Consider the following 17609-nt stretch of genomic DNA (forward strand, 5'->3'; position numbering starts at 1 on the left):
GTGTGTGCGGGGAAAAAAAAAAAGAAAAGAAAAGAAAAGACCAAAAATAGGGATTCACTGGCCAGAAAAAAGTCACTTCAAAATAGCTGTATGGTGTATAGTAGACCAGGCTGAATAGTGACGGTCAATAGAGGTTATGCGAATGACGTCACGAGGAGCGCCAAGGCGGCTGCGAGTGGCAGGGGTGGCAAAATGAAGTCGTTTCTGCATGAACTATTTTTTACTAGTCTTTGAGAGGAAAAGTAAAATTTGTTGTTGGTTGTCGACATATCATTCCTCACTTTTATTTTAATTTCCGCTGGTGTCTCGCTTGCTGAAGTTTTTAGCCTTCAACATGCCGAAGAGTTGTGCAGCCGTCGGATGTAGCAATCGTGCCGATCCTGGAACGGCTGTGAAGTTTTACAAGTTTCCCGTAGCGGACGAGCGGCGCAAACTATGGGTTGCGGCTATGAGACGAGAGAATTGGAAGCCAACTGACAGTAGCAGGATCTGTTCAGACCATTTCGTAGGCGCAGAGAAGAGCAACGATCCACTATCTCCCGCTTACGTTCCGAAACTTTTTGAACATGTCGGGACTCCTGTAAAGCGTAAAGCGGAGAGGGATTTGGTGGCATATGAACGCCGAGCGAAGCGGAAGCTGACGTTCGAGGAGAGCAAGACGCAGACACCAGTGAAAGTGGACGCCTCCGGGAATGACTTCACAGAGGCAATGGCAGATTTGCCTGGTGCCTATGGTGCAGAGGTAGAGTCTGATCCTGTAGCAGTCTCCAGTGTCTCATCGCAGACTGACATGGATATGGAGCACTTGACGCGGCTGGAGGAGACAAACAACTGTTTGGTCCTGGAAAGCAAACGGATGCCACACGCTCCAGGACAAGGTGACACCTTGTCAATCGAGTCGTTTGAGAAAGACAACGCGAAGGTGCTCTTCTACACTGGTTTGCAGTCTTTTGGGACCATGATGGGCATATTTGAACACGTGAGGAAGACAGTTCCACAGCACCACCGCCACACGCTCTCTCTCTTCCAGCAGTTCTTGATTGTTCTCATGAAGCTTCGGCTGAATTGTCGGGACCAAGACTTGGCGTACAGATTCGGCATTCACCAGTCGACCGTGTGCCGGATTTTCCAGCGCTGGATCCGGGTGATGCATGTGATGCTGGGACCACTTGTCAAATGGCCGGAAAGGGACGAACTACGCAAAACTCTGCCACTTGAATTTCGTAAGCATTTCCCGGGCTGTGCTGTCATTATTGACTGCTTTGAAGTTTTTTGTGAACGACCTTCTGATCTGATGGCAAGAGCTCAAACGTACTCTCACTATAAAAGCCATAACACTGCAAAGTTTTTGATTGGCGTAGCGCCACAAGGTGTCATTACATTTATTTCGCATGCATGGGGCGGGAGAGCCTCAGACAAGTTCATCACAGAGCACTGCGGTCTGCTTAGTCACCTAAATCCGGGTGACCAGGTGCTGGCTGACCGTGGTTTCACGGTTGAAGACAGCGTTGGCATGTTCTGCGCAGAGTTGGTGATGCCCCCATTTACGAAGGGGAAGAAGCAACTCTCCAGGCTGAAATTGGACAGTGCTCGACAAGTGTCACGCGTCCGTATCCATGTGGAGCGAGTGATTGGAATGCTTCGCCAGAAATACACGATCCTCTCTGGCACTTTGCCCATTGCTTTCCTCATGCATGACGATAAAGCTACATCATGTGCATTCATTGACAAGGTTGTCACCGTCTGCTGTGCTCTGTGCAACTGTTGTGAGTCCGTGGTACCTTTCGAGTAAATTACATCAGGCCGCTTTGTCAGCTGTAATGATTGCTACATTATTATTATTATTATATTATTATTCAAATTTATTATTAACCCCTTGTGCTTTTTGGACTGTCTGGATATACCGGCAATTATATTTCTGTTTTACCTATTCTGCAGTTGCATGCGCATGTGTTCACCTCATTGACCTCGCTTGTTTCTAGTTTCTTTTGTCTGGCTAGCCAAGCTTGCTTGGTCATGGCAACGCCAACAGACTTATAATAATAGTAATAATAATGGCTTCTATCATCACTCACGACATGCCTCCGTTTCTTGTTGCATCAATATAATGACTCGTGGTCCAAATAGGGACAACACAATATAATAATTATGAATAGCCCTGAAACCCAACTTAGGGTGCTGGGTAGTGCGCGATGTACCATCAGATGTAGTATGCCCAGCACCAAAGAACAACTCAACTTATGCCAACATCACCCGGAAGAGACGTAAAGAGCGAAGTGTTTGATGTGTAATGATGGAGTTCCTCTGCTCACATGCATAAGCAGTGAGTGGTCTTCACGCATGTCCTGGGACCCACAAATACGAATCAGCATTATGGTCCTTCAGAGATACATGCAAGCAAAGAAATACAAGAAAGGTAACGGAAATCGTTGTGAAAGCCCAGCCACCGATTGTATGCACACACGTGGCAAGTGCAACAGCAAGTACCGTGGAAGGCACCGCAGAACAAGTTGAAAATGCAACTCTAGAAATACCAGAATAGCAGGCTCCATGAATATAATCACTTCTCAAATGCTTGAGACTTGGATTTACAAATGCTACGACAAAAATGACTATGTACATGGAAAGTTGGTTGCACCCCATACTAGAGGTCGAGCTTTTCTGCCGCCTTGACTGGACATTTGACTGACTCACGACTGCCATTCAGAAACTTGACAAACTCACGACTTCCATCCAGACACTTGACTGACTCACAACTGCCATCTAGAGCAGAGAAGAAGTCCCTCGAGCCCTCCTTCCGGCAAACCTGCAAGAAAGCACCACTCCCTGCTCAATACACAGTGTTTCGGGGAATTCACCCCTCATGCAGTTGAGCTTGAGTAGGCTGACGAACGTTGTGCTTAGCGACCAACATTCCTATAAACTTGTCGCCGAAGTCGCTACCACTGTAATTGTACATGCATATCATTATTTAGTGGCAGATTTAATCTTGCGACACTCCGGGCAGGTCCAGTTCTTGCGCTTTGGCTTACTCTTCAGCTGCAAACAAGCCATGTGGAACAAACGAATACTGCAATCGTTGTTGGAACATCGCAGTACCTCGCCAGCCTTCACAGACTTGCAGTAGCAAAACTCCGGAGGGCGTTCTTGATCCGCAGTAGATGTTGTACTGGCAGCACCAAGTGGTTCCGAGGCTGATGTAGCCGCTGAAGACGCATCGGCAGGAAGAGTGGAGAACGTCTTAGTGAACCATTTCCCAACAAGCTCTGGGAGAACAGCACACTGGAAGAATTTCTTGGCACCTGCTACCGCTTCACGGATGAAATCTGTGTCTGCACAGATACGCTCCACAAACAGCTGACCTTCATTCCACACAACAAAGTCACAGTACTGCACCTTACACACCAGCATCTGTAGCTGTACTTGGTAGTAGTACATGTGGTCTTGCTTAAGATGGAGTGCTCCGCCGGACTTTACTAGACAGAACTTCCCTGAATCGGCAGCATCATGCAGGCTACTGTCTCGGCACCCGTACGGGCACTTCACTTCCACCACGCCGTTGCCACAGCAGGAGCACTGCACAAGGGAGTCGGGAGTAGCGCCAAGATATGGATAGTCCGGATGAATTACAAAGCCACTGGGCAGTACTTCAACCTTCTGATGTGTTGCACTGGCATGTTCACTATAGTTGTCAATTGCCTTCTGCTCGTGATCACATCCCCATTGTGTGGCTTTGCTACGGAACTTGTGTGCCTCAGGGTAACACACAGAGCGGACTAAGGACGCAGAGGGCTGGCTAATATCCGTGCGAACAGCAGACTTCAACTTTGAAGCTGTGATCCGGCCGGCGCGAAATTCAAACCAGGCCTTGGAATCTGCCTGGTTCCGCGTAGCCTGTTCCACAGCGCGTGCTTCCTCCTCTGAAACACAGACCGCTGGAAATACTGCCTCGCAACGAACGAGCAGGTCCCCAAAACTAGCATCCAGCATGTCTGGTTCGTACAATAAATCCAAAATGGGTGGATATCCCTCGGGCTTGGAAGGTACGTACCTATCGCAGAACCCGGGAACAAGGGAGAGTAATGACGGTTTACCGGCTTGACATAAATTTCCATATAGTTCACCCAGCTCAGCACTGGAGGGTTGCTTAATATCAGCAGGGACCTTCTCCTCCGACCTACGGCGCTTGCTCCCATGCTGTTTAGTGTCGGGTGCAGTGAAGTTTATGTCACGAATCCTGGCATACTCCACCTCCTTCATTGAAGGAGTTGACCATTGGCACGGCAATGAAGTGCTTCCTGTGTTCTGAATCAGCTGCGTTCTAGAATACAGGCTGAACAACAGTGCAGCAACGTGAGAACAAGACTCACCAAGACCAGCCATGCAGGTGCAGTGTGCACAAATCACGCTACCGTCGTTTTGCGCAGCAATCCAGGGTTGCAGATGGGTGCCGGAAACTGACTGGGAATGGCGGACTTTGGCGATCACAAACTTGCTGTCACATGTGTCAGATTCGGACGCTGGAAACGCACGAACATCGCCGACCCAGCCACTGACAAGGTATTTGTAGCCTTCCAAGCTCTTGTAGGCCTTGAGCTGCTCCTTGGTGTAGGGGCTGGGCGCGTTGATCAAGAAATTGTAAATATCGGGATAGTCCACAAGTGGAAATTTATCTTCCTCTAAAAAAATACTTCTGGGCAGGTAAGGATCACTCGAGTCTGGTGCAACGCGCTCGAGCTTTTCACGGTACCGGCATTTGCTGGAGTCATCTAACTCGTCATACACTTTTGAAAACTTGGGAGAAGTCATGGCCACTGATTCAGCGTTCGTACAATAGTCCTTTGTAAAGAACAGAAGAGGAACGTAACAGCGATACAGGAAATTTCCTTCGTGAAATTATTCCAGGCACATGTACTTCTTTTGAACTTTTCATCTCTTTTGCCACCCCTGCGGAGCGCGGCCGCTTTGGCCGCCTACACGCCGCCTGCACGTGATCCTTTCGCATAACCTCTGGTCTTTTGCCAAATAAGACACGCAGTGACTTGGCGGGGCATGGCATGCGTACTGAATGCGTGACCCGGGCACACCATACATGCAGTGCATTACGAGTCACGCGTGAGCTCTTGTTCCTGAACCGGAACGATCAATCACCGCGTTTGGCGTGTACGTGCTCACCCATGCCCGGCCCACGCGTCGAGAAAATAGTGACTTCCTTTTTTTTGTTTTGCTTGTGACTTTCAAAAACTATGTTTCTTCAAGCGATCGCGATCGACATTCTAGAATAATATAATGAGGACGGTCACTGGATTTTCTCTGCCTAGTTCTTGTAAAGGGTTTAGTTTTGTTTTCTAGAACATCTCTCCAGATATGATGGGAAAGGCGATCACTGCTGCGTTCCGCAGTGCAACAGCGACCGACGTTCAGACAAAATACTTTGTTCCATGTCTTCCCTGCTAGCAAGGAATCGAAAACTGGAGAAGCTAAGAGCGTGAGCAGTGACGAGTTGGACACAAGAAAGTCTTGGATTGCCGCCATTCGTCGAGATGAGCGGAATGGCTACGGGTACCATCATGCCATACAATATAGTGGTGTGTTGAACTGTTCCTACCATTTCACTGATGAATACTATAGTCGCTATCGACGATATCCAAGTGGAGTTCAGCCTGGATATTTAGCTCGGTTTGAAGACTCTGACATTCAGTAGTACACTGGTTTTCCTTTGCTTGCTGCGTTTGATGCATGTATTCAATTTCTTCACCTGGATTATAAGAGCGTCTTTCCTTTCGCAGTAAACCAGTGGATGCCGATTCCCGGAAAAGGAAACCCGGTGATGAACGGAAGATTAAGTTAATTGGCTTGGAGAGCTTTTTCATTACCATGGTTAGTCTTCGCCACGGCACACATACCAATCTCGCCGCGTCCTTCCCAAGTGGCAGACCGATTGCTGGATGTTTTCAAAAAGCTGCATCCTACAACATTCATGATCATAGATGCTACAGTGCTGAAATGTAATATCGCTTCCAGTCTGTCTGCGCAGTCGCAACTCTACAGCTCATATAAGACGCATACTGTTACTACCTTGACGAGCCTCATCCGTATGACCCCAGATGGTGGTGCGGTGCTTACCTCCAAGTCATTTACGGGACCCACCAGTGACCACGAGCTCACAATCAGAAGCCACTACTTAGATATTCTGCCAGTAGCCGGCTATGGGACTTTGATTATGGCAGACCAAGGATTTTACATCCGGGATCTCTTGATGCCACATGGCGTAAAGTTGAAGCGATCCAGCAACAGATGGCCTTAGAAGATGTCCAGAAAACGCAACAAATTGCCACGTTACGAACTCATGTTGAGTGTCAGATGGAGCGAATCAGGGACTTCTCTATCTTTTCAAAGATCGTTCCAACAATTCTTTTCCCTATCATCATTCAGATAGGGATTGCTCGCTGCCTGCTCACAGTATTCCAGGCTCCTTTACTTGCTGAAGCAAATTATGTTTTCCATGCCAACTGTTGCTAGCATTGCATGGCGAATTGATCTTCAGCAACACGAATTCTGTCATGCCTGAACAATCATGCACAATACGGAGCAGCTAATGACTTACTGGGTATAAATGTGGATAGTATTTTAGATTGCAATATTTGCAAAAGTGCAATGAATAATAATACCCCTCTTGATTAATATTAGTGCTGGCGGTTTATCAATTTACAGGGGCGAATATAAAAGTATCTTTGCAACCATACAATAGATCCTTTGGTAGAGCAGAGCTGGACCCAGTTTCAGGAAAACTAGGACGAAATGTAGCTGCTAGAGGGACGATATCCTCATTGCGTCGCTATGGGCTTCCACGAGCTCAGCGTCAACAATGCTCTGAATGGCAGCGGTTTTCCGCTTTCCTTGCCGAGGCCTGCCGCCAAATATATCTGGAGTGCACAGTATTGGATCGATGTGATAGAACCAGGCCCTGAACAGATGGAGAAAGTTAGAATGTAAAACATGTATCGATAAAATGTATTTTTTCTTGTGCGAAATGTTGAAGACTGCATCCTGAAGTGGCACTTACCGATCGAGCAAATCACCCCATTTCCTGGACACTCCGGCTCCTCTAGCTCGCAGGTAAGTCTTCAACTAGTTGATTGTCCATTTTTCAAAGGACTCGTTGTCCAAAGGCATCAAAACCCTAGCTTTGGGATCGCTACTTCAACTTGATTCTCCCTCGCAGGACTACTATCAAGTGACAACATTCCCTTCATCGCAACGTACCGCCACAAGAGATGAAGTGCTCGGCTCATTAACCGCTTCATCAGCCATTTATCAAACATATCACAAAGGTCCAGCAAGAAGTAAATGCGAAAAATCCTTTCTACATATTGGACAGCAATGAAAAAGCGAGAAGAAAACAGAATCCTTCGCTGTCAGTTTTTTTCCGATCCAGGAGAGTCCCGTTTTTTCTGGCCGCCTGGGTAAGTACACGCCAAACGCGGTGATTGATCGTTGCGGTTCCAGAACAAGAGCTCGCGCTGGGAGGAATGCACTGCATGTATGGCATGCCTGGGTCACGCATTCAGTACGCATGCCATGCCCCGCCAAGTCACTGCGTGTCTTATTTGGCAAAAGACCTATTCTTCAGCCTTGCAAGCTGTTGAATGGTGCAATCCCAGCACAAGTTGCTATGGCTTCTGCCGTAGCATTGCTATCATCGCCTCCGGCGATGGGCGTCAAAGGTCAGGTCAGGTGTGCGTGTGTGCGTGTGTGTGTGGTGTGTGTATGTGCGTGTGCATGTGTGGTGTGTGTGGTGTGTGTGTGCGTGTGCATGTGTGGTGTGTGTGTGTGTGTGTGTGTGTGTGTGTGTGTGTGTGTGTGTGTGTGTGTGTGTGTTTGCGTGTAGGGGGGGGGGGGGGGGAGTTACTCCTAATGTATTGGTTGTCGTCCACAGCCTGACATATTAGCAGTGTTTCGCCTAGGCCAGACCTTACAGTCTTGAACCAGAATGACACTGCTCCATTCTTTGCAACCCACAATACAGAAGAATCTTTCTGTAACTAACCCACGGCCACGAGAACTCCCGTTTCTTTGCGCGATAACCAGAGGCTGATCGTTGCATAAACTGCCATGGTGCGCGCTCGGGTCCGCCGCGGCGGATGAGCTGGTCTGAGTTGCTGCTGGCTGCTCGCTTTCTACTCGACTTACGGCCCAAGCCGATGGCAGAACTTTGCTCTTCGGCTGGGGAATATCTTCTGGTGCTGACGGTGCCGATGCCCGTTGTCCTTGTTGAATCTCACCCGCTGTCTTGCCATTGCCTTGCAGTGACTTTGAGTCTTGTTGGTTGCTGCCCGCTCGCCGTTCGGAGATTCTCCTCGCGGTTGTAGCTCTTCTAGGCAAGCTTAGCTTATTCCCCATGCCGACCGCTCGCGTTGACCACGTCCAAGCGTAGATCTACTTGTAGGTCCACTCCTTTGGCGACAACTAATTACTTGGAGCGACACCAATGCGAATGTTCATTGATTCCAACGACTATGTTTTCTTTGGCAGTTTGGGTGCCTTGCATGCATGCTCTTTGCCGTATACGAGTGTGACCATGGTGACAGACTCAGTGCTAGTGCATTGATGTCAGTCAAAAGTCGTTACGACCGCGAACCTTGTCCGACGTAGGCCACTTGGTTGGCATGGGCACGTTCCCATGAAAACTGCCTTCGCGCGGATCGGTAGAGACAGTCCCAGCCTAGTAGTAGTACTACTACTAGTACTAGTACTACTAGTGTTCATGTTGTGGACATGGAAATCCAGTCGATTGACCGGGGCCGGCGCCCTCAGTGCGTACAGAACAGCGCTTGATCCGATGCGACCAGCGGGCTGCAGCATGCGTGCACTGGCTTACTACTGCTTACCCACGGCTGCATGGCCAGCGCCCTGCGGCCGCTAGACGTGCGACCGGATTTCCATGTCCACGACAGTACTAGTAGATCTAGCTGGTATACCTTGTACTACCGTAGTACTAGTAGCAGGGTTATACTCTTACTACTGTCGTGGACATGGAAATCCGGTTGCACGTCTAGCGGCCGCAGGGCGCTGGCCATGCAGTCATGGCATGCATTATTACGTGCTGCATGCAACGACTTCGTTCTGTACGCGCTGAGGGCGCCGGCGCCGGCCCCGGTCAATCGACTGGATTTCCATGTCCGCGACAGTAGTAGTAGTAGATCTACGCCTCGATCGAAGCCTGGCCAGGTCAGTCAGTCAGCCCTACGGTCAGTCTGGCCTCTCTACTACTACTTACTAACAACAAGATAAACCTCCAATACCATGAATACGGCATGTACCCTTGCTGTTACTAAGTGTTACTCGGCTGCGCGGACTCAGCGAGTCTTGATGTATTATTGAGGAGTAAGACTGTAGGCCAAGCAACATGGGCAAGGGCTAATAAGCAGGCTGTGAGTGTGAAGAGTAGACAAAAACCACACTCTCGTTTTCACGTATGTACCGCGGACCGGTGCATGCAGGGCCGGGTGAGTCGTAAAATACCGGTACTTTACGACTCCCTGAAGTAGAGGGTCCACCCTGATGTTCTAGACTACAGTCTGACTCTGAGTCAGACTTCGTAGTCTTGTCACCAGGGTCACCTGCAATACCATCTTGCACACACACACACTGCACACACACACACACACACACACACACACACACACACACACACACACACACACACACACACACACACACACACACACACAAAATATTCTGATTCGCTAGCCAATGAACAAATTGCCCAATGACATTCATTTATAAGAAGCACAGAATACGCAGTCTCAAGTAAAAAGCCATCTGGTTCGACCGCCTCTGCCATATGGTTGACTTCGGTTCACAGCGCATGAAACTCAGAACTTCTCCCGTTTCCATGTGACGAATTGAAAATATAATGTGGTCAGGTCCTCAAAACTGTCTGGGAATACTAATAATGAAAATCCTACTCTAAAAACGTCTAAAACACACATGTGTGCTCATACGGATCCGGTCACACACACTCACACACACACACACACACACACACACACATGCACGCACGGAGGTTGCTATCTCTTCAAGTCAAACGACAAGCTGTACCAGGACCACGGCTCGGGGATGTAGACCAGGCCGGGGTACTTCTGCCGGAGGACGGTGTCGTTCCAAAGGTAGCCCACCCAGCCAGCAATCATGGCCAGTGTGAGCAGGAATGTGTAGAGGAGGAAGCGGCCATTACAGTCGAGCACTTGGTCGGAAGTGAGTTGTCGGTAGAGGACAATGAGTATGATTGCCAGCACTGAGACAATATACGCACTGAAGATCTGGCCTTCTGTCACGAGATACCTGCAAGAGTATGTGTGGGTGTGCATGTGTGGAGACAGAGAGACACATGATTACGATCAGAGCAGTGACACAAAACAATGCACAGCACGGATCGCCATCTTGGAGATAGTGAAGCGACGTCCCTTGCATTAAAAAAAATTGCTTCCGCCTAGTACCGTTCTGCTAGCAGTCTTGCTCACGTGTTCAAGTACAATAAATACGCAGACCGGGTCACAAATCTGCAGAAAAGTGGCTGAAGCATGCGTACATCTAAGAAAGTGGAGGTGATGTTGTGTGTACACTTAAATACGTCAAGCCATGGCAATTGCCTTCAAAAGCTGAAGGCATGCTCTGACTGTTATGCATATGTGCGCCCTAACTCAGCCATGACGAGAAAATGGCACTATTGCGAGAGAACTGAATATGACGTCATTGTGAAAGAACTCACAATGATGTCATTGTGAATGAACTCACAGTGACGTCATTGTGAAAGAAATCAAAGTGATGTGATTGTGAAAGAACTCACAGTGATGGCATTACATCATTGTGAAAGAACTGACAGTGATGTCATTACATCATTGTTAGAGAACTGACAGTGATGTCATTACATTATTGTTAGAGAACTGACAGTGATGTCATTACATCATTGTTAGAGAACTGACAGTGATGTCAGCAGCTTACCAGTAGTACAATGCACTAGGCCACAGAAGAATGTGCCCAGAGAGCGGCAGATGTCGTTGAGAAGCTGGTGCGGAGGACGGGACAAAGCTGCCCCACGCGAACAGGACCAGAGCCAAGAAGAACGGGATGTACCTGGAGTGACCGGAGACAAAGGCAAACAAGAAACAGGACAACAGTGCTACAGATTAACCTTGCACAACACAGCCTATTTTGACATTCTAGAAGGACTGCATAGATCACCACTACCACTACAAGGCTATACATGTCAGTTGCAATACAACAACTTGGCAAGGCATGAGAAGATGACACATAAATAATTTGAGCTGAAACTCACCACATCAAATGGCCCAAATGCTCATCATAGAAGTACAACAGCTCAAATGAGTCCACCTGAACACAAACGCACACAACAACAACAACACACACACACACAACAACAACAACAACAACAACACACATGCACACACACACAACAACACACGCACAATGCCATACTCGTCCACCATAAACAAGGCTTTGACCAACATTCAATCAAGATCAGTCAACGGGGGAGGAGGAGCAGAAGAAGCAAGTCCGAATAAAACAAAACAAAAACTTTTTTGACAGAAAGTTAAATCCTTCAAGTAGGGATCCATCCAAGAACAAACAGCACACCCTTGTAGAAGGCTGAAGACCCGCCGGTGCCAACAAACTACCAGCTGCTACCTGTTTCCATAAAGTTACTGGAATACCCATACAGAAGTCAATTGTCGACTTCGTTAACCCTGTTCCCCCAACGCGCAGTTTGCCTTTTGTCGTGGGCACTCGATGGAAGATGCGCTGGTACTACTCTCAGACACAGTACTTCCTGCTCCTGACAGTGGTTCTCCGTCCCCGGGGAAAATTGCGGAAAAAAATCGCAAAAAAACGCGGGGAAAAACGCGGCATAATATGGCATAATTTGCGGTGAATTTGCGGTAAATATGCGGTAAATATGCGGTGAATATTATTGATATTGCGGCAATTTTCAGTGAGTTTGTAGTGAAATCAATCAGTTACAAGTCTCTGGTGTAAGCACTCGTCATATTTGAGTAAAAAGCCGCCACGATGAGACGTTGCTGACCGAACAGTGCACTGTGTGTACGTGTAGTGCAACAAAAAGTTCAAAAAACGCGGGAAAATCGCGGAAAACGCGGTCTTTTAAAAAATCGCAAAAAACGCGGAAAAAAACGCGGCCGCGGAATCGCAATTTTCCCCGGGGACAGGGTTCTGTGCTAGCAACCGTACTTCATGCTCACGATTGTGGTTCTGTGCTGGCAACATGCCTTCTTGGCATGTCTGATGCTTTTGATATGGCACGCATGACATTCTCTTCAAAGATTTGTTCAGCATTGAAGTGCTGCAGAACGCCACAACAGCCAAATACTTTAGTGACATGGTGGATGTACGATGTACAAAAGGGGACTGACTGGCAGTCACAAGTGGACCGGTGGGTCTCCCGAGCTGCAGGAAAGACTGGTCGCTTGTGACCAACTCCGCGTCACCTCACTAGTTTAGCTTTGCAAGCACGGTTCACACGGACCCGGGGAACAACCCGCCTACAACACAGATTTGGCCTGCAGCGGCCAATTATTTCCACAACTAGATCTAGTCAGCGTCGACCATGTAACACCCCCTCCCTTTGTCCCCTTGAGCCTATGCTCGCAGTAGTATAACCAGATCCCCATTCCATTCCCCAAAGTGTTGCTGAGTATGCTTACTCATTAAAAAAATTCACGGTTCGTGTGAGTCCCAGCCACCATGCTGAAAAATAAACGAAATAAATACATTCTGAATGCACTTTTCTAAGTACGCCCAGACTCCTCCATTGCAGCCATTTACACATCAGGGTTCCTCAACTCAAACACACAACACAGTCTCTTCACTGCATACGTCACTAAATGTGTTCACCAAATTTTTGGCCATGGCTCATCATGAGGGTGAGAAAAGTAAACAACCTTACTGCAGTGTACAATGCCAACAATCTGACTGCAGTGCACAATGCCAACAATCTGACTGCAGTGTACAATGCCAACAACCTGACTGCAGTGCACAATGCCAACAACCTGACTGCAGTGTACAATGCCAACAATCTGACTGCAGTGTACAATGCCAACAACCTGACTGCAGTGTACAATGCCAACAACCTTACTGCAGTGCACAATGCCAACAACCTGACTGCAGTGCACAATGCCAACAACCTGACTGCAGTGCACAATGCCAACAACCTGACTGCAGTGTACAATGCCAACAACCTGACTGCAGTGTACAATGCCAACAACCTGACTGCAGTGTACAATGCCAACAACTTGCCTACCATCGTACCAAACTTTGCGGTTCAAGCTTCTGCATGATTGGGTTGTCCCTAACTGACAAATGAAACTGATAGCCACTGTAGATAAGGCGATGATTGACCGAGTCGCCGACAAGATGAATACTGGCACCCATGACCATGAACACAACGGTGAGGTAGCGCAGCGTCGTAGGTACTCGCCGTGGACACAGATCTAGCAACTGCAAGCACATACACACATACACACATACACACACACATACACACACACACACACACACACATACACACACACACATCAGCCCTAGAGGTAAAGTAAGACAGGGCACTCTAGGGTAGACTACCAAAAAAGAGCCTAATTATATGTTAGAACATGAGAGGGCAGACACACGGCAGTCGGAGGGTTTATATAAACTTGACCGAATGCTGCTATTGATTACAAGTACGTACTATGCATACACCACCATGTACGTACCTGTAAGAGGCAAAACGGAGTGATGACATTGTAGGCCATGTGAAAGTAGTCGCCGACACTCGGCATACTCAGAGGAAACCATTCCAGCGGGAAGACGATCTGATAAGAACAACACACGCAGAAAAGATATTGCCACGGTGCACAGTCATGTTCGGCGGGGAAATGTGTGTATGTGTGTGTGTGTGTGTGTGTGTGTGTGCGCGCGCACGCGCACGTGCGTGTAGGAGCATGCGCGCGTGCATGAATATGTGTGGCAAACAGCATGGATAATCAAGCAGCCAAGTCCATGCTCATACTAAACCCCATGACGTTAGATTTCACTAGTCGCTGCAGTATTGGTGAATGCTACTGTCCAAAACCTGGCAGGCAACCAAGTCTTGACCAACTCACCATCGCTATTGGTCTGCCAAAGTCCAGAATCCAGTTTTGCACCGTCATCAGTGTCCATAGGCCAAGCAGAAACCCAACATGGCTGCCACCACTGCCACTTCAGACAAAAGAACACCCAGCAGCAAAGAAAACACTTGATTGAAATTTCAGGTTTTTTTCAAAAAGGCATGATTAGTGACAAAGTTGCGATGATAGAGAGGTTCCGCACTACGTTAAGTTGAGCAACTTTACGTTAGTGGGCGGGAAAAACCCGTGAATTCGCGAATTTGCGCTCCACTTACGGAACGTTGTCTACATAGAGTACGTAGATAGGGCTCTGATAACGGAGGTACTCCGTAAGTAGATTGGGGTACAAATTTATGACTCTCTTCCCAGGCTGACCCGGTTGTACACTGCCGCGTTCCAAGTTGCTATGGGCAGCTACGTGATTCGAAAAACTCCGTATGGCGGAACACAGATCCACATGCAGTGTACGTAAGACTTTCCGTAGATCAACTACGTTTTTTAATAACTTTTTTACTAACGTAATTATTCTATGCGGAACCTCTCTACTAGTGAGGTTCCGGTCCATGTGACAGGAACTTCAATACTTGCACTCTTGGGTTTCCCCCTATTTTAGGAATTCTCCCACTCAGCAATACGTATCCTGAAACGCAAATTTGTGTTTGCAAATCGCAAACTAAAACCAACGCTAAAGTCTCCCGGTTCACCGGTACACAGTGTATGCGCAAGGTTATGTCAGAGTCCGGGTAGGGGGGATCCCATATTCTTGCTAGATATTCTTATAAGAACTTAGCCAAGGAGTGTAATAAGGGAATAATAGTGTGTAGTTATGTGTAGCTGTCAATTAACTTATTAGCCAAGATACTGCGGAATCAGAACAAGAAGAGAGAGAGAGAGAGAGAGAGAGAGAGAGAGAGAGAGAGAGAGAGAGAGAGAGAGAGAGAGAGAGAGAGAGAGAGAGAGAGAGAGAGAGAGAGAGAGAGAGAGAGAGAGAGTGAGTGAGTGAGTTGCAATAAATTGGTGTGCAACTGCGTGCATTCCAGTAAACAATGCGTCCTGTCTTCCAAAAAAAGTCTTGTTTACTCACCTAGGTTTTCCAGTATTTTCTGCAGATTGGCCTCTTTCACCTTCATTATGCCCTCGCCTTCTTCTAGCTGCCATTCTAACAGTACTGACAGAGTCTAATATACTACCACAAGCATTTGCTCTCAGTATTGACTATTGTATTGTGACTGCACTATCCCGAAATGACATTCAAGATTTCAAATCGAATTCGAAGGAGTTTTTTTTCGACAAGAACGCGATCGAGTATGTACTGGTCTGTACTCGATCTAGAGGAGTCTACGCAGTCCATGCGCCAAGACCGAAAAAGTCGTCTAAAAGTTGTACTTTTTTATGCAGATTAGCCACTTTTCCGAGCTGAATATATTCAAATCTTCGTTGAAAAATTGTCAAGAAAATGTTAGATGTCTCGAGTCGTTTGCAATTTTCTCTCCATCAGTGCTCGTTTGCGGAAGTTTTGCTTTCCGGACACCTTGATTGGGCCTTTGACCTTATGGATGTCAGTTGTAGTGGTCGTTACTCATTGTCTCGACGTCGCTGGGAGTGTTCTTGTGGGAGCTGTCAAATATTCGTAAAAATCAGGCAAGTGGCAAAGAAAAATTCGCCAAATTTTTGGGCAAGATAGTATGTAGACATCGATGCTTTCCTTTGACTCTCCACCGATGTGGAAACACTTCCAGAAGCGTTCATCGGTGTCCGGTTCTTGATGGGGTCGTGGTGGCCTCCACGGTTTGGAACAAAACAAAATCAATGCATTGTCTGTTGTCACCAGTGGGAGACGTATTACATGGCAAAGAAACGTACCAGCACCCGTATTCACTCTTGAGGGGCCTGAGATAGAAGCCCACATCATCTTCGTTCAAATGACAAAGTTCTAACCAGGGTCTGCAGACCGCAATTTCAATGTCATTTTTTGGTCCCTTAAAAAATGGCCTAGCCAATAGCCTGTATGTAGTTTATGAAGCATTGGCGTGTTCTTCGGGTTTGCAATCATGTTATTACTCATGAACTTCTCTTGTAAGATTCGTGCGAAACTGAAAGTTGTAATGTACTCTCAGGACAGCTTGAAGTAGGTTTCAATTCTCGGTGAAGTGCAAAGGTCTTAAACCGTCATTGTGAATGTCAATGGGAATATGATCCAAGAGTCCACAACCCCAAGGGAAATGTGTGATGGACTCTTAGTATGATCTGTGCGCAAAGAACTGCAGTTGAGTCATTGTTTTAGCAATATGGCTGCGTTCTGAGTTTTAGCACATTCTTAGACTCTTATTGTGCTGGAGTGTGAACTTTATAACACATGTACATGTATAACAAAAGCTGAATTATAGAACGGTAGAAAATGATATGCCCCATTCTCAGCTTTGGTTTCTGGCGTTCTTTTAATTATTAGTATTTCAGGCTGCGTTTTCTTGGGCTCCGTGTTCTATAAAGGGGAAGTTTACCCTAAAATCAAATTTTCACCAGTTGTAGTCTTCGGGGTGCTGAGTCGAATGGTCTTGGTCCGAGGACACTGAGACACTCTTTTCCTCCTTTATTCCCAATCGAACTCTCGCACTTCCACCGAAACTGGGTGCCTGCGCCCTACTAGATAGGGATTTGTATGGAACAAGTCACTAAAAACGCCGTTTTGTTCTTATAAAAGCACGGATGACCGCAGTTGGTCCATATGTTGTAGTCTTTTGGCCGCTGAGTCGACTGGTTTTGGTCCAGAAAGGCTGCGATGCAGCGTTTGGCCCTGATTCCCAATCGAACACGGTTGAGTAAGCGGTCACGTGCTCACTTACAGCCTGTTTGGGCCCGTTTATGTCACTCGAGTTGAACCTTTGAACCAGGGAGTCGCAAAAGCCTCTTACGACTCCCTGCTTTGAACCTTTGAGTTGAACCTTGATGTGAAAATTGTAGCCTGCAGGCACGGTGACCAGGCGGCTGATGTACGCATGAGCACGTGACCGCTTACTCAACCGTGTTCGATTGGGAATAAGGGCCAAACGCTGCATCGCAGCCTTTCTGGACCAAAACCAGTCGACTCAGTGGCCAAAAGACTACAACATATGGACCAACTGCGGTCATCCGTGCTTTTATAAGAACAAAACGGCGTTTTTAGTGACTTGTTCCACACAAATCCCTATCTAGTAGGGCGCAGGCACCCAGTTTCGGTGGAAGTGCGAGAGTTCGATTGGGAATAAAGGAGGAAAAGAGTGTCTCAGTGTCCTCGGACCAAGACCATTCGACTCAGCACCCCGAAGACTACAACTGGTGAAAATTTGATTTTAGGGTATACCGTAAAATCCCGCCAGAGCGCCCCGTCTCTCCCATCCGCCCCTCCCTGACTTCTTGTCAGGAACGTGATTGATTGTATCC

At 47.5% G+C, this 17609-nt stretch overlaps 2 protein-coding genes across 2 annotated transcripts; one reads left to right on the forward strand and one right to left on the reverse strand.

Moving 5' to 3' along the window:
• The first annotated feature begins 334 nt into the window (after window positions 1-334).
• Window positions 335-1792, forward strand: LOC135810371 (uncharacterized). The gene has a single exon (XM_065323864.1). It carries the CDS (start codon window positions 335-337, stop codon window positions 1790-1792), a length of 1458 nt encoding a protein of 485 aa, XP_065179936.1.
• A 7953-nt stretch (window positions 1793-9745) lies between these two features.
• Window positions 9746-15508, reverse strand: LOC135808574 (ceroid-lipofuscinosis neuronal protein 6 homolog). Its single transcript, XM_065321789.1, has 7 exons — window positions 15274-15508; window positions 14184-14280; window positions 13794-13892; window positions 13351-13539; window positions 11342-11397; window positions 11008-11139; window positions 9746-10347 (listed from the first exon to the last, which is right to left on the reverse strand). Exons 1-7 carry the CDS (start codon window positions 15345-15347, stop codon window positions 10074-10076), a joined length of 921 nt encoding a protein of 306 aa, XP_065177861.1. The 5' UTR covers window positions 15348-15508; the 3' UTR covers window positions 9746-10073.
• Window positions 15509-17609: the final 2101 nt, after the last annotated feature.

The sequence above is a fragment of the Sycon ciliatum genome, chromosome 2 (genome assembly GCF_964019385.1).
Source record: "Sycon ciliatum chromosome 2, ocSycCili1.1, whole genome shotgun sequence".
Classification (NCBI taxonomy): domain Eukaryota; kingdom Metazoa; phylum Porifera; class Calcarea; order Leucosolenida; family Sycettidae; genus Sycon; species Sycon ciliatum.

Bases quoted from the DNA above. Each gene is read 5' to 3' on its own strand.
- LOC135810371 (XM_065323864.1), top strand. From the start codon at position 335: ATGCCGAAGAGTTGTGCAGCCGTCGGATGTAGCAATCGTGCCGATCCT.
- LOC135808574 (XM_065321789.1), bottom strand. From the start codon at position 15,347: ATGGCAGCTAGAAGAAGGCGAGGGCATAATGAAGGTGAAAGAGGCCAA. The intron at 14,281-15,273 runs GTGAGTAAACAA...TTTTGTCTGAAG, and splicing joins GAAAATACTGGAAAACCTAG to TGGCAGTGGTGGCAGCCATG. The intron at 13,893-14,183 runs GTGAGTTGGTCA...TGTTCTTATCAG, and splicing joins TTGGCAGACCAATAGCGATG to ATCGTCTTCCCGCTGGAATG.